Below are 17,304 nucleotides of genomic sequence, written 5' to 3'. Positions count from 1 at the left end.
AGTACACTCAAAATATGAAGAATTTCAGAAAAATATTCTAATGGTGCAGTAATGCTAGTTTTATTGTAGCTTGCTATTACTCATGTTTACCTAGGTCAATGAAAGTTATTCATGTTAAATCCAATCCTGAAAAGTAATGAGTCAATCAAATAACAGATCAATTAATAAAAGCTTTTAAATGGAAAAATTTCTTTAACTACACGGAAAAGATAAAGGAAAGAACCAACAAGACCAGAACCAGAAAACAGAGAATCTTGCTCCTACATATATTATTTTGAAGTAACAATTACACAGCTTTGCTTGTTGTATATTTATGTATTTATTTACATAGTATACTTTGTATCATTATTACTGTGGAGATACATGACTCAATTGCTTATTCCATATTCCCACTAATTTAACTGGAGAAAAGCAAAGGGAGGGATTAAATTTATATGAAGACTTCTAGAAAAAAATGAAAATGAAAATGCATTTCCAAAATCAATGTTAAGTCTCAAAAGTAGAAATGGGTCAAAATCTCAACACCTGGACTTGATGTTATCTACAAATTATTAAAATTAGAAAAATATTTGAAAACCAAAGTCACACACTTGGTTTTCATAAAAAATAACCCAAGGCTAGTTTTAGGTTTACAGCATTTCTTCAGGAAACATTGAGTACTTAGTCATATGCTTAGCAAGGTACTCCCCACTAGAGAGCAAAAGATGAATGAGTCTATATCCTAGTAAGCCCTGTAGGGTATCTGTTGTAGAATATTACCCATGCATTCATCTGAATTTCTGTTTTCACAAGCTAGATTTTCCAATTTTCAAATTCATATGCTTAATAAAATACTTCTCAGGCCCCCCCTTTTTTTAATATGTTCCATTTCTTTCCTAGTCATGCCCACCTTTCTTTTATTCCCTTGAACATATGGAGAATCATTACAAGCACTATTTTGCCATCCTTGCCTACTAATTATATCACCTGCTTCAGTTGATTCCTTTTTTATTTATCTCCTCTTTACGGATGACATTTTTGTACTTCTTTTTTAGCTGGGTATTTATGATCGAATGTCAGACACTATGTAATTTGACATTGTTAGTTGCTGGATTTTTGATGTGTCTCTTAGGAGTGTTGTCTTTTGTTCTGGTATGCAATTAAGTTACTTGGAATTAGATGAATGCTTTAAGGCTTGCTTTAAGTATCATAAAGCAAGTACAGAACAGTTTTAGTCTAGGGCTAACTTAACCTCATTGATAATAAACATCTGACAATTTTACCAAATAACCCATGTGTTACAAGATTTCCACTCCAGTTTATAATCTCAACACCTGGACTGGAACAGAAACTGATTCCATTGTTTCACCCTTTGCTTTGGGTAGTTACCTCTCATGCATATGTGACAAGTCCTGAGTCCAAGTGCTGTTTGAGGAGACTGAGGAGAAACCCCCTTCAGTTCTGTCTTTGTCTCTAACTCTTTCCTCTGGTATTTTCTCCCCATATTCTGGCAATCTTGGCCTCTATGAATTCTGATCTGTTTCGTCAACTCACCAAGACCACCAGGCCCGGCTTGGGGTCCCTATTCTATACAATGGCCTGGGAACTGCAGACAGTAAGCCAAGGCACCTGCAGATCTTGATCTATTTCCCCTCCCTCCGCCTTTTCCAAGAAAACCATTGTGTGATGTAATCTGCCTTTCTAGTTTTTTAAGCCTTTCTAGTTTTTTAAGCCAGAAGGCTAAACCTGGCCCCTACATGGTCCCCCTACCTGGACCCCACATGGTCCCTATTTCCTCATCTTGGGTAGAAGTTAAACCATTTCCCAAATCTTAATAAAAAAATCTATATTAAAGAAATATTGGTCAGAAACTAAGGGAACAGTCTGCCACTTCTAGCAAACACTAAAGCTTTTTTTTTTTTTTAAACCAAAAGAAAAATATAAGAATGAATTTTCAAGGCATTGAAAATGTTTTCTGTGAGTTCTCAGTGTCTTATAGGACTTGTACTTAAGTTCCTGGTAATGAGAGAAATCAAAGGACCATCAAAACCCATCTCTCAGCTGGGGTAAATTGTGTACTTGAATTCTCAACAGCAGGAAAGAATTGCTAGTGACAGTGTTCAGGAAAGAAGTACATATAACCCTCTTTTTTTTCCTTTTCTTTTCTTTTTAAATTTCTTTTCAGCATAACAGAATTCATTTTTTATGCACTACACCCAGTGCTCCATGCCATAGGTGCCCTCCATAATATCCACCACATGGCTCCCCCAACCTCCCACCCCCTACCCCTTCAAAACCCTCAGATTGTTTTTCAGAGTCCACAGTCTCTCATGATTCACCTCCCCTTCCAATTTCCCTCAACTCCCTTCTCCTCTCCATCTCCCCTTGTCCTCCATGCTATTTGTTATGCTCCACAAATAAGTGAAACCATATGATAATTGACTCTCTGCTTGACTTCTTTCACTTAGCATAATATATAACCCTCTTTTATAACTGCAACTGGTGACTAAAACAGTCTTGGTCAGTTTCTCTCTTAACAGAACTAAATCTCCTTGCTCTAGTTAGGCAAACACCTGTCTCCCTTGAGAGAGGCTGAGAACAGCTAGTAATAGTCTCTTTGTGGTCACATTTTAACAGAAGTCCTTACAGGCTCATAAAAGGAAAGAACAATGACAATTGTTTATGCAAATGTACAGATACATCGGTTACAACAATTTGAGTTACAAAAAAGTATAAAACTCTCACTGGGTAAGTGGAGAGGATGAAAAAGTAGGAAATTGTTTTATTTTTCTTTACTTCTCCTAATGGAAAGAGTTAGTAGTGGCATAACAATTATTTCTTTTATTATTTCAGTATCATGGTTAAGGAATTTACCTCCACAAGATTTAAAAAGTGCCCAAGGTCTATAGCAAATAATGAATAAACTGAATTTAAATCTGAGTATTCTATATTTATATAATGCAAGCTTATCCATATTGATCATCAACTTTTTATTCTATCCAAGTCAAGAATGGAAAGGTCAAGCATAACTCTGAGAAAAAACACTTTTTTGCCAGGTAATCTGATAATGAATGGATCATTATAGATAATTCTATAATCTATTGAGGTTTTTATGGAGCCAAATATTTGTCTTCAGCTCATTTACAAATGATTAGCACCCACTTTCTCCCCAGGCACTCTCTCTGCTCCTAGAAGGAAAGAATTTTATTCTACTCTTTGGCTATCCACATTTCACTACTCAGGTGTTCTGTTGTGGTTGTTTATCTGAATCCATCCACTGAGCCCCACGTTTCACTCCCCATCAGACATCAGTATATTAATTGGAAGCCTTTAGAGAGCAAAAAACATTCTCACCTTCTCTCAGCTCATATACTATCACACATGTGACAGTTTTCCTCATCCACAGGGTGGTTATCTGTCAAAATCTTGATTCATAATATTAAGGAAACTTAGAGTACAGCCTCTATTCATTTTTATTTTGTTTTCTAGAACAAGAAAAGAGCCTGAAACTCAGAGACAAGTTAGATGACAGGCCTAAGATAAGCCAGCAGTGTAAGCTTCCGTGATGGGATTCAAGTTTGAGTCTTCTGAATCCCAGGGTTTCATTAAAGGTGTCCTACCATCCCTAGATGTTCCAAGTTATGGCACATAGACTTTTGTGACCTGGGGCTTTGTTTTTGTTGTCTTTTCTTTTTTGTGCATTTTTTTTCATTCATTTGAAGTAGCATATGTTTTATAAAATTGGGATATTTGACACACAAACTTAGATTTCCTGCTTCTCTGGATCAAGTGGCAGATTCAGTGGCTATGCCTGCACTCTTACATAGCAACCATTTGCTAGAACTGAAGGAAGGTGAACCTCTCCATTCCTTCCATTTTCTGTTGTTTCTGCAGTTCTGAGACAAAGTTTGAATTTTAATTTGTTCATTTCTGCCAAGCTCACATCAGCCATGTATTCAATTAGTGTCCCAAGCATTTATGCGGAGACCTTTGTAATCCACACTATTTACTTGCTTCTGCAACAGTGCTAATGGTATACCAGATTAGACTATGAAGTTTCTCCATTCTCAGTCTTCTTCTTTTCTACAAATGGTATTTCCATTCTTCCTGTTTTGTAGGCTGAACATGGTGGAGCCATGGTTGTTCACTCACTTCCATATCCAACCCATTAACAAATCTGTTCAGTTCTCCCTTTAAAATATATCAAATATCCAACAACTTCCCACCACCTCCACCAAGAAGGTGGATACCATATTCCCTGACCTGGAATATTTAAATATCTTCCGAACTAGTCCTCCTGTTTCCACTTTTCTTCCCTGGAACTAGACACTGTAACAACACTGCTCAAAACCCACCAGAGCTCCCATCTCTTTCTAAATGCAAAGGAATTTACCTGGGCTACTTGCTCTAGCCCCTCCTTCCATCATCTCTTCACATCTGACCTAATCCTCAAGCTCTATTTCTGTGCCTCATTCTTTTCCAGTCACCCTGGACTCCTTGCTGTTCGGGTCATATTATATCATAAGTAGGTGTATTTTCAATAAATATGTGCATAATAAATGGTTAGAGAATGAACTAAACACACAAGAACTATGTTGGATTCTCTGGTCAGCTAGGACCTTCAAATTTTATCAGATAAGAGAAACAGAAGTACCAGTGAGTAGAGAGAGCAGACTAAAATAGGGCTGAAGTCTTCCCTAACAGGAATGATGTTGGAAAAGGGGATCAAAGGAGTGGGGTATTCTGGGTAATGACAGTAAAGATACAATGTGGTCTATGAGGGAATTGAGGGTCTAAAGAAAGCTATTTATGGTGAAAATTGGGAGAAACCCAGTAAAATTGTTGCAATGAAGCTATAAGAGGTAACGATGACTGACTATCGAATGGGTGTTTTAAGCTGCATTTTCTGGTATGGGCTCTTACTGGCCATGACAAGGTCTATTATACGTACGTGCAGTAGGTAGCTGATGTAAGTGTAGGAGAGGAAAGAAGAAGTCAAGACACTGAATTATCATTTAGTGGGAATGGAAATAATAGTGTAAGGAACAAAAATATTTGTGAGAAAGAATACAGTAAGAAAGGTGTTAAAGTCTTCAAGTGAAGGAGACAAATCAAGAGGACAGACAGTATGACTAAAAATGGAAAGAGTGTAAGATAAAACCTCATGCCAAGTAACTCAGAGGGGCTCAATGGTCTGGAAGCAGCAAGGAGAGTCCAGACGTACTCCTTCTCTGTGGTAAGGAGTGGTAAGGAAGGCAAGGGCCAGAAAACATGAAGAGGCTCCAGGCTGTTTCATTTCACTATCATGGATTCAAGGAAGTTTCCTTATATCACTTTAAATATAACAAGCCGTAGAGTTCTTACTGCTTTAGCTTCGTAAAAATAAAGTATTTCCTTCATTGAGTATTATATTTTGATTTCTCAGTCTTGAAAATCCATTTTATGTTGAAAACAAACCACAAAACGTCCAAGAGCACATAAGTTTCCAAGGTGAACAATTTGTCTTCAAATAGATTACATATACACATGTATATATGTGCATATCTATATGCTAATGTTATTAATAGCATATCACTTTTTAACATTAAATTACAGAGAACTACAGATTATTTGAGCTAGAGTTCTCAAAACATTTACTTCAATCTCTTAACTACTTCTCAAAGAGGTAACTCAAATATAGGCATGTAATACCAGCTTCATTATCAGTCAATTCCACTACCTTTTTCCTTGCCAACTGAATATCACTTTCTCTTCTCTACACAATATTCTCCAGCCTCCCAAGGTTATTTTCAGTCCAGCAGTTTGCTCAAGAATTATTTATGCCTGGAATTCTCTTCCCTTGATTTCCATATGAGTAACTCCTACTGACTCAGATCTCAACTTAAATGCCATCTCCTCAAATATGATTCTCTGGCTACAGAGAATATAATGGCAATCCATTCAATCGTTATCATACACTCTTTTAAATCTTAATAGCTTCTAAGTTTTATATTGGTTTCTTTATTGTATTACCCACTAAAAATATAACAGTATTACTGCTGAAAATAATGTCTAGTACATCACCAGTTCTCTGTAAGAATTGATGAATTAAAAATAAATTATGGATAATGTTAGTCTCAAATTGTACAAAATGAGTTCTTGTCCCATATCGCTCTTGCTTAGCCAAATTTATTATCTAAATCACATCTCTATTTGACTGGCAATTGACTGATAAAAGGGAAAAGGATAAAATTGATAAAAGCGGCAAAATAAATTTCATGATAAATTGCTTTAAGCTATTTTTTAAAAGAGGTTTTATACACTTAGCTCTATCATCATGGTCATATCAATAGAGAACAGCAAGTCAGACAACCCAGAATTTATTATAAAATAGCTTGATTCCTTAGTGGAAATCCTATCAAATTTGTGACCAGAATTACTTGTCAGAGTATACAACAAAAGCTTTACAGGCTACAAGTTCAGAGCATGTGTAACTTTCTAATCATCACATTGAGAATTGTGTTTTGACAAGGTCAAACATAAAAATGTTAAAACACGGTAAAAGGTTACTAAAAAAATGCATGGGAAACAGAGACAAATATGTTTATGAACTTTTTTTAACATTAAGCATACAATGGGTTCTAAAAATATTACTCTTCCAAGTAAGAGTTGAGCATTTCTTTTCAAAACAGCTGAACACTCTCAGTTGTGCATGCTATAAGCTTGTTAATACATTTTGAGATTACTTGAACTTTACTTCCACTGAGTGCGAAGGAATTAATAAAAATGTATACAACTCTACAACTCAGAACAGTATTTACAACAAACCAGTGGTTCCTCCTCAATCTTATTCCTCTGCCTTCTAATCAGAGACAATCAGAATCTTTCCATTCCCCAGCTTGTCCCTCCCTTTTTATTCAGCTTTATATGCATATGTACTCCGTATAGGTCTTAAACTGTATTTCCTTGTATTTGTGATATTTCTAATTTTATTAGAAAGACTTTATACTGCATGCAATCTTTAAGGAACATTTTTTTATTTAATATCATATTGTCAAGAAAAATCCATACTGCTATGTATCATTTTACTTCATTTGTTTAGACTGTAATATTCATCATAGAAGTATTTAGAAGTTACTTCATTCACTCTTACTGATAGACACTTTCACTGAATCTAGACTTTTGTTATTATGAGCAGCTCTACTATGAATGTTATTGTCCCAATCTGAATATACGTGCACAAACATTGCTCTTGGAGACACTCCAAAGGGTTTTAGAGTACATAAACAATTTCTTGAATTTCTGTTTTATTTTATTTTAAAGATTTACTTATTTGAGAGAGTGAGATAGTGGGGGGGTCAGGGAGCAAAGGGAGAGAATCTTCAAGCAGACTCCATGCTGAGTGGGAACACCTTCACAGGGCTCGATCACATGACCCATGAGATTACGACTTAAGGCTAAACCAAGAGTCAGTCGCTTAACTGACTGAGCCATCCAGGTGCCCCAAGTTTTTGAATTTTTAAAAGATAATACTATAATTCTGTTTTTCAAAGTTGTTACACAAATGTGTGCTCCCATTAGAAATACATTAAGATACTATACCTGTATCTTCTTTAGAGCTGTTTTCCAGACTTTCTGTTCCTGACAATACATAGAAAATGGCATCATAATGCTATCTTGATTAGTATATTAATGACCAGTAATGTTGAGTATCATGTTTACTGATCATCTGGGCTTTCATTTCTATGAGATGTTTAGTTATGTCTTTTGCCAAATTTCTATTAAATTTTGAAATTTTCTTATTCATTTTTAGGAATTCCTTATGCATTCTTGATACTAATACATTGCAGTTATATACAATTATCTTATCCCCATTTGTAATCTATTCCTTTTCTTACCTTAAAGTTCTTTTTAAGTATCCATGATCTTCTTTTAATATGACTAAATGTAATATTTTCTGTTGTACTCAATTAGGAAACTAAAAATATGAATTAAATATTTTACTACCTCAATATAAAGGTTTAAATATATTTTTAATCAAGCATTTTAAAATTATATTTTTGACATATGATGACTAACTGGATTAAGTTTCAATATCTTTTATGAGGTAAGAATACATTTTCTCCATATGTATAATTATTTTTCAGGTTTGTTTATGATATAACCTTTCCATATCCCACTGAAATGACAGGCCAATGTTGTCATGTAATAAAGTCCTACACAACAATGAACTGATTTCTCATCAAATGGACTGCCTCAGCGTCTTTGCCATACTGTCTTAATAACTATGGTTTATAATAACTCTTATTTAGCAAGTATTTTCTTGCTGCACTTCTGATTTCTCTGTATTCTTTGTTTACCCATCAACATGAATTTCAACATTGCATTATGGAGTTTCATAAGTAATTTGGGGGGCTTTTGATTGGAATAACACTGATTTAAGGAGATTTAAGATTTCACACCATTGCTTTCATGTCTATGAACAGGACAGATCTCAGTTAATTTAGTTCTTTAATTTTTATAATTTTCTCTGTATTTTTACATTATAAATTTATTCTTCAATTAGCAATAATCGCGCCTCGGATAAACCTCATTGGCTACGATACTGCCACTGCGCAAAGCTGCATTATAAATTTATTTTTAAACACGTGATGTTATCCTATAAAATTTTAAATGATGTTTTCTATTGAATCTTTCCAGTTTGCTGCCTTTCATAGAAAATATGGATTTCCGATATTAATTATTATTTATATATCAACATTTATCTGCCACCTATCAATTTCTTGCATTATAGCAAATAATTTGCAGGTGAGTTATTTTGTATGCCTGCATATATGATCACATTGTAGGGGAAAATTGCTTTTATTCCAAATTTACAGTCTTTATCCTCTAATTATCTTTTTTTTCCTTTTTGCTTGGGCTAGAACCTCTAAAATAATATTGAATACAAATGGTTATAGTTATCTTAATTACCTTATTCCTGCTATTAAAGGGATTTCTTCTAATGTTTCAACATTTAATATGTTTATTCTAATGTTTAATAGATATTCTTTAAGAGAATAAGTACAAATCCGTTCTGGTAAATTATGTACTTTAAAAGATGTATCCATTTCACCTACTTTTCAAAAATCTTGCTTTATAGTTGTTACTTTTCTCATGCTATTATTAAAATCTACTTTTCCTTAGTACCACTGTTTTTGTCTCTTCTTCATCATCTGGATAGACCTAGGTCTTATTTTGCTAGATTTTATAAGAATTATCAATTAAAGAAATTAAGAAAATCCCACTTCAGATTGCATCAAAAAAAATAAAGTGCCTAGGAATAAATGGATTGAAAGAATATTGTTTAAATATCTATATTACCAAAAACAATCTATAGATTCCATGCAATTCTTATCAAAATTCTAATTGCATTTTTAATGGAAAAAGAACAAACAATCCTAAAATTTGTTGGAATCACAAAAGACCCCAAATATCTAAAGTAATAAGAAGGAGAACGTAGCTGGAGACATCATGCCTTCTAACTTCAAACTATATTATAAAATATAGTAATCAAAAAGTATGCTGCTGGGGCATGTGTGGCTCAGTTGGTTAAGACTCTGACTCTCCATCTCAGCTCAGGTGTTGATATCAGGGTCATTAGTTCAAGCCCCATGCTAGGTATGGACCTTCATAAATAAATAAATAAATAAAATTTGAAAAGTATGGTGTTAGTATAAAAGCAGACACAGATCAATGGAACTACATAGCCCACATAAAAACCCATGAATACATGGACAATTAATTTATGGCAAAGCAGATAAGAATATATAATGTGGGGAAGGCAGCATCTTTAATAAATGATGCTAGGAAAACTGGATAGCCATGTGCAAAAGAATGAAACTGTACCACTATTTTATACCATACATAAACATCAATTCACAATAGATTAAAGACTTGAACCCAAGACCTGCAGGCATATAAATCCTGGAATTTAACTTTGGGGATAACCTCCTTGATCATGGTCATGGTGAGGATTTTTCTGTGATTCCAAAAGCAAAAATAAACCAATGAAACTATATCAAACTAAAATGCCTCTGCACAGCAAAAGAAACCATCAACAGAATAAAAAGAAAATCTACAGAATGGGAGAAAATATTTGAGAACCACCTATCTAATAAAGGGTTAATATCTGAAGTATGTAAAGAATTCATACAACTCAGTACCAAAAAAATCTGAAAATCTGAAAACTGAAAACTGCACAAAATAGATGAAGTGGGTCTAAACTACAAACTTTGGGTTATAAAATAAGCCATGGAGATATAACATGCATGGTGACCTAGTTAACAATACTGTATTATGTATTTAAAAGTTGCTAAGACTAGATTTTAAGAATTTTTATCACAAGAAATGAAAATTTGTAAATCTGTGTGGTAATGAATGTGTACTAAATATTTTGTGATCATTTTGCAGTATATGTATTTATCAAGATTATTATACATCTGAAATTAATGTAATGTTATATCAATTATGTCTCAAAAAAAAAGGAGCAAAGAGGTCATTACATTTTAAAAAAATGGACCAAAGGACAATAATCTCGAGAATATTTTCAAAACCCATACTGAATTCCTGTACCCATACTGTAATAGCATTCTTACATTAATATATCGTTAACACAAATAGGCTCCAGGAATATGATTTAGGTGACATTTTTTAAAATTTAAGTCACATCTAAAGAATTATGGGTCAATGGTATTACCACTGTATGGAGTCCTTTTTCCTAGAGAAGTAGACTTATCTTTTAAAAATGACTTTCATTCTTTGTCATATAAATATCATACGTATTTGGTCATTTCAGGACACTACACACTTACACATCCTCATCTTTTAGAATGCAGTTTCTTGCCTTTTCACCATGAGATTCGACTTGTCATCCTTAGTTTCCACTACTTTCCTAGTACAGGTTTCTCCCACCATGCATAAGTACAATGTTATGCCAATGTCCTACACCAAAAGGGTTGAAAGTGAGATGCGTCCCACACTTTCTCAGGAAGTTTACATTATGCCACTTTGCTTTTGGGAAAGACCAGCAATAGTATCTGTTTCACTAACCAGAAATCCTAGGAGAATTTTAACATTAAAAAACAACAAAAAACAGTTATCATACTATAGCAGATCTTTCATAAAAGTGAAGTGGGGTAAAACAAACTTTTGGAAATTGGGGGATACTCAGCTAAGACTGGATAACAGATTAGCAAAAGCACATGGATAATAACACATGTTCAATAAACTTATGTGGAAATGAATCAAACATTGATTTTATATCAAACAGGTTTTGGCAGAATACAAAACTCTGGTGCATTTCATTTAGATAATTTAGTGATGAATGTTTTATTGGTGAGTTTAAATTTTAAAACTGATTTTACAATTGCTACCAATGTGTGATTGAAATGTGGTCAGTGTTAGGAGGAAGCTACTGAAATGTTAATTTCATAAAAATTACGCTAAGATGGGTTCATTTTAAAAACAGAAAGCATCAATATAAATCAAGACAACGCTATTACTGTGTTTCAATACATGTCTGACATATCAAAATAGCCTAGTTTGTTGAAAGTAGAATTGGGAACTCATGAAATGAAATACAGAAAAAGAAAAATCAGACAGTAATATACCATGATTTCAGAGGAAAGAAAAATAAAAGAGGTAGTTTAAGGACAAGAATATCAACAGAACCACAAAATCAAACTGAAAGCCCTGTACTCTATCTTATAATATAGGGCAATTTGAACTTCACTTTGTCTTCCAAACTCTGTCAGTAATTAGCAATTTCCTGCTCTCCCTGGCTCCTGGGATGTAGGCACAGACATATTGATCTACATGCTGGTGAAGTATCACTTTGCAGTAAGTGTCTAAGTGGTGTTGTAACACCCGGTACTTCAATAGCCTAAAAGGACACCTCCAGACCTACCTCATTAGGAAGAAGTAAGACAAATGTTGGTCCCTTGATAAATAAAACAGAAAACCAATGGTTGTTGTGAACTTCCCATCTCACCAGGTTACTCTTTCATGTATTATCTATTTAAATTTTTTTCATTAAAAATTAAATATAAAAATATTGAGTTCTAGATAGACAAAATGATCTATTAAATAATGTTGTAATATATGAAAGTGAAGTACATGGAAATGTATATAAAGCAATATGATAAAATTCTGATTTAAATAAATTTAAAATTAAATATTTTAATATTTTATAATAAATATACATGTATTATATAAATATATATTTATACAAGTATGCATTTATTATATAAATATGTATTTCTACAATGCATACAGATTCATTATATATTTTATATATAATTATATGTTGTGCATAAATTTTATATATATTTGTATGTTTATTATATATTTATATAATTTATATATTTATAGTTATGTATTTATATATTTATATACTTTAAATAAATCCCCTGAAGATAAAGTTTGAATGCCCAAGGTTGGAGTAAAGAAAGTGGTGAGAGAAAAAAAGAAGAAGAAGAAAGAAAGTGATAGAATGCTTTTGGTTTTTTAAGACTTAGAATATTAACTTAAAAGCAATGAGAAATAATGGAAGGGTTTTCAGCAGGAGAGTGACATGAAAACACTCATATTTTTAAAGTATAATGTGGCATCACTGTGAACAATAGCAACCAAGAATAGGGGCACAAGAACTAATTAGGAGACTCTCATAATATTCCAGAGGAGAAATGACTTCTTAATGAACAATGGATAAGAATTGATAATTGACTAGAAATGGATAAAAATATCTAGTTAATGAATGAAAATAAAAAAGTTAGAGCTCAGTGGAATGGACACCAGGTCCCAAAGAAGACAGTTGCAGATAGATATATATAGATATATCTATATATATATATATATTACTATATAATGAGTTGAGTGAGAAAGTTCAAGGTCAAAGGTTGTGGCCTGATAAAGAAGTCAAACAATCAGAAGACATGAGAGTTTCCAGAAAATAGGACAACAACTGGTGAGAGATGTTAGGGATGTAGAACTCAAGATATCAGACTCATGATCAAGGTTAAGAATATAAACTGTCTTGCTATCGTCCTACAATTTCAAACATGATATACCCCACATAACAATGATTTCTGACTCAGAAACAAGCTACCCCAATCTGCCTCCCCTTTACAAACATCATAACTTGTAGGAACTTTTTCAGTTTTGTTGGTAGTTTTCTCCCTCAGTAAATACTATGCTCTAAGTTTTTTTTGTTTTGTTTTGTTTTTTGTTTGTTTTTTGTTTTTTTTAAAGATTTTATTTATTTATCTGACAGAGAGAGATCACAAGTAGGCAGAGAGGCAGGCAGAGGCAGAGGGAGAAGCAGGCTCCCTGCTGAGCAAGGAGCCTGATGTGGGACTCAATCCCAGGACGCTGGGATCATGACCTGAGCCGAAGGCAGCTGCTTAACCAACTGAGCCACCCAGGCGTCCCAAAGTTTTAATCATCTTTTATTGATTACACACATTAAGACTTCTTTAGTATTTAAAAAACAACAAATAACTTTAATAGGGGATTTACTTTGACAAAAATTTCATGTTTGTAATCATTCACTTTTTTTTTTTTTAAACATGTAATGTTATTCATTCATTCATTTAGACAGTGCATGAGTGAGGGGGAGGGAGAGAGAATCTTGAGTAGGTTCCATGCCCAGCTTGGGATGTAGTGCTCCATCTCCCAACCCTGGGATTATGACTGGAGCCAAAATAAAGAGTCAGAGGCTTATGGGACTGAGCCACCCAAGTGTCCCATTCAGTTTACTTTCACACAAAGTTGTATTAAATCAGCACCTCAATTCTTAATTATGGGATCAAGGTATTTTTGAGGTCAGGCACCTGGGTGGTATAGTCAGTTGAACATGTGACTCTTGGTTTTGGCTCAGGTCTGATCTCCAGGTAGTGGTGTGGAGCTGGGTTCCATGGTCAGCATGGAGTTTGCTTGAGTTTCTTGCTCCCTCTCTTTGGTCTCCTCCCCACACTCTCTCTAAAATAAATCTCTGAAGGAAGAAAAGATATTTCTGAAGAAAATCTAAAAAGATGTTTCTCTGTTGTTAAGCCAGTTTCTATAATATTTACAGAATTATTTTTACATTGATTAATACAAAGTTTCTTCTAATCTTATAACTTAATCCATGTTTCTTCTCCAATCTTCATTTAAAAAAAAGGACAGAGCAACTATGTCTTATAGAAATCTCTAATCAAAACTATAGGATTCAGCAATATGTCTTTAGAATTTAGGTCCCATATAAATGGAACTGAAACTCAAATTTATTTCCTCCTTAAATGTTTGCTATGATAAAAATCTATTGTGAAATGTCTAAGGAAAGCCCTTGGAACTTTTTACTAGGAAAGAAATCAGAGCACAGTAATGGTCCATGTAATTTGTTGTTTTTTTAACTAAGTATTTCACCATCTAATCTCTTCTTTGCTTGAGAATATGGACATTTTTACTTTTATCCAAACTCTCCCGAAACTAGAATAAGTAAATTACCATTTCCATTATTTTGTCAAAGATTTCTCAAAATACGTCTTTTCTTAAAATAAAAACATTTAGGGGCACCTAGGTGGCTCAGTAGGTTAAAGCCTCTCCTTTGGCTCAAGTCATGGTCTCAGAGTCCTGGGATCAAGCCCCGCATTGGGCTCTCTGCTCAGTGGGGAACCTGTTTCTCCTCTCTCCCTGCCTGCCTTTCTGCCTACTTGGGATCTCTGTCTGTCAAATAAATGAATAACATCTTAAAAAAAAAAATGCAAACTTTTAGAAACTAAGAAGTACCAGAGCAAATCAATGCAATTCTGCAAAGCATGAACAAAAAAATGCTTGTTGTTTTAGTGCTTCTTGACAGAATAATGTCCATTACACAATATTTGCATGTTTTACAACCCAGTAGCCTATATGATGGCATATATGCTATACAAGGAAGCATAAGGAGTAAAATTGTTTATTATTTTTGCTCATTAAAATCAAACTGAGTGTTTATATCTGGTGGGAGTCGAAGTCAAACATTTAGACTTTCATAAAATCCAAACTATTTTTTATCATCAGTACAGCATGTGACCAATTTTATATGTTACCCCTTAATAGTTTCAAATCCCACCCTTTCAGAAAGTAAAGAACTATTAAAATTACACTGCTTAAAATATTCATGTTTTAATATAAAATGTTTTTAAACTCTGAAAACCTAAGATTATTTTTATATTTGATAAAACACTTTAGTTTTATAACTACTCTCAAATAGTTAAGAATTTAGATGCAGTCATATTTCAGAAACTGGGTGAATAGACTAAAAGTTATTTTATCTACTTGTTTCACATTCAGTTTTGGCTTGGATTTGGAGCATGGTCAGTGATGGAAGTCTCATTTTCCAAATTCCACCTATTTTCATCATTATATACCCTTATTGTTTCTCTGAAAGTAAACAACATAGTTATCACTTGCATGTAATTTTATTATGGAAATGTGTAATATGTAAATATTTTCTGATAATGCATGAATCAATAAGCCAAAATTTCACCTCATCTTAAACATTAATACTAAAGTAGTGCTAATTTTCCTGTAATTTTTGTCATTTAACTTTTGAGTGTATTTTTAGTAAAGTTAAGCAGAGATGATAAAGTGAATATGTGCCACCAAAAGTAAAAACCTGACAAATGTACTCATCCTCATATATTTTTTTCACAGGGAAAAATGTTCTACGTACTTAGGGTCTCACACAAATTTAAAAACATTTTTGTAGATCTATGTCTGTGCACATTTGGCATCATAAATACATTTAATTCATTGTAAATACAGACCTATTAAGCTAAAAAAATAAGCTACTTAATTAGCAATTAGAAATTATATGTTTGAGGGATGCCTGGGTGGCTCAGTCGGTTAAGCATCTGCCTTTGGCACAGGTCATGCTCCTGGGGTCCTCGGGTCCTGGGATTAAGCACCACATGGGGCTCCCTGCTCAGTAGGGAGTCTGTTTCTCCCTCTCCCTCTGCTGCATCTCCTGCTTGTACTCTCTGTAATTTTAAGAATTAATAAGTAAATTATCAAAAAAATAAATTATATGTTTGTTTAAGATTTTATTTATTTGAGAGAGAGAGAGATGATGAGCAGTGGGGAAGGGCAGAAGGAAAAAGAGAGAGAAGCAGACTTCTCTTGCAGCGGGAGCCTGATTCAACATGGGCTCCCTCCCAGGACCCAGAGATCATGACCTGAGCCCAAGGTAGACAATTCACCAACTAAGCCGCCTAGGCATCCCTGTATATTTGTTTTAAATAAAATTTCTGTAATTATGAGAATACCTTGCTTTAACTGCCTTTAACGCCTTTTTGGAAATGTCTAGGTCAGTAAAAACAAGTTCCTGAGCTTACTAAAATTAATTTTTAAATTGCACATTTGTAGCAGCTTTGGCAATTCTCAAACTCAAATTATAATCCCGTTTTCATATATACCCAATCAACATTTTCCTGTGTGTCTGAGATCAAATATCCTTAAAAATACTTTCAAGTGCACATTGCTAGCTAATTGGATAGTTATAATACCATTTAATTCACACTAAATGGGAAATAAATGTGGCAAAAGTCTAGCTAATGTCATAAAACACGAGGCTCTGAATAGGTCTCCCATTTTCATGAAATACAACAAATAAATAATACATAATGCACTTAATGACTCCTTGAAAACTTCCATTTTAATGTCATTGATTCCTCAAACACCTATGGCCTTCTCATTTGAAGTCTAGGAAGCAAATATTTATAAATAGAAAATTGTTCCCCAATCTTACTTTACAGGCATAATAGGACATCACATTTTGAAGAATATCATTAGGAAAGAAAGACATGAGGAAATAACGGAAATAGAAAACACTATAGACAATAATGTCATTTATGTGTGTGTGTGTGTGTGTGTGTCTATAATGTTACTAAGATATCTTCATTGTCTTTTCCTGTAATTTTTGTCATTTAACTTTCATTTTGAGTGTATTTTTGATAAAGTAAATAGAGGTGATAAAGTAAATAAATACATATATTCATATATATATGGCATACACGTGTGTATATATAAGCTGTATGGTATATACATGTGTGTATATATATGCAGATATATAGCATCTGTTCTTTGAACAGAAATAATAATTTGAAGTGGTCTATCTGGTGTCAAGCAAGCACTTTCATTTAATGAATGTTTCAGGAAAATAAGATATCTTCATTGTCTTATTCTTTTGTCTTTTGTCTTTTCATTAGGGCTAAGTCTACCTAAGGGATCAAATTCAACCTATGAGGAGGACTGTAGAGAGCGACTTACTTGGACAAGGAAACTTTC

At 33.6% G+C, this 17,304-nt stretch overlaps 1 protein-coding gene across 3 annotated transcripts in view; it reads right to left on the bottom strand.

Moving 5' to 3' along the window:
* GPC5 (glypican 5) overlaps positions 1 to 17,304 on the bottom strand; it is a 1,409,494-nt gene that overhangs the window by 528,645 nt on the left and 863,545 nt on the right. Inside the window, exon 8 of one of the 3 annotated variants that reach the window (XM_082700896.1) lies at positions 13,880 to 13,990. The exons of the other annotated variants lie outside the window; for them this stretch is intronic. Within the exon in view, the coding sequence (XP_082557022.1) occupies positions 13,989 to 13,990 (2 nt within the window). The 3' untranslated portion in view covers positions 13,880 to 13,988. Of the gene's footprint in view, positions 1 to 13,879; positions 13,991 to 17,304 lie in introns of those variants that run through there. 3 annotated transcript variants of the gene reach the window in all.

Source organism: Mustela nivalis (genome assembly GCF_964662115.1).
Source record: "Mustela nivalis genome assembly, chromosome: 15".
Classification (NCBI taxonomy): Eukaryota; Metazoa; Chordata; class Mammalia; order Carnivora; family Mustelidae; genus Mustela; species Mustela nivalis.
This window is presented reverse-complemented; position numbering and strand designations above follow the sequence as displayed.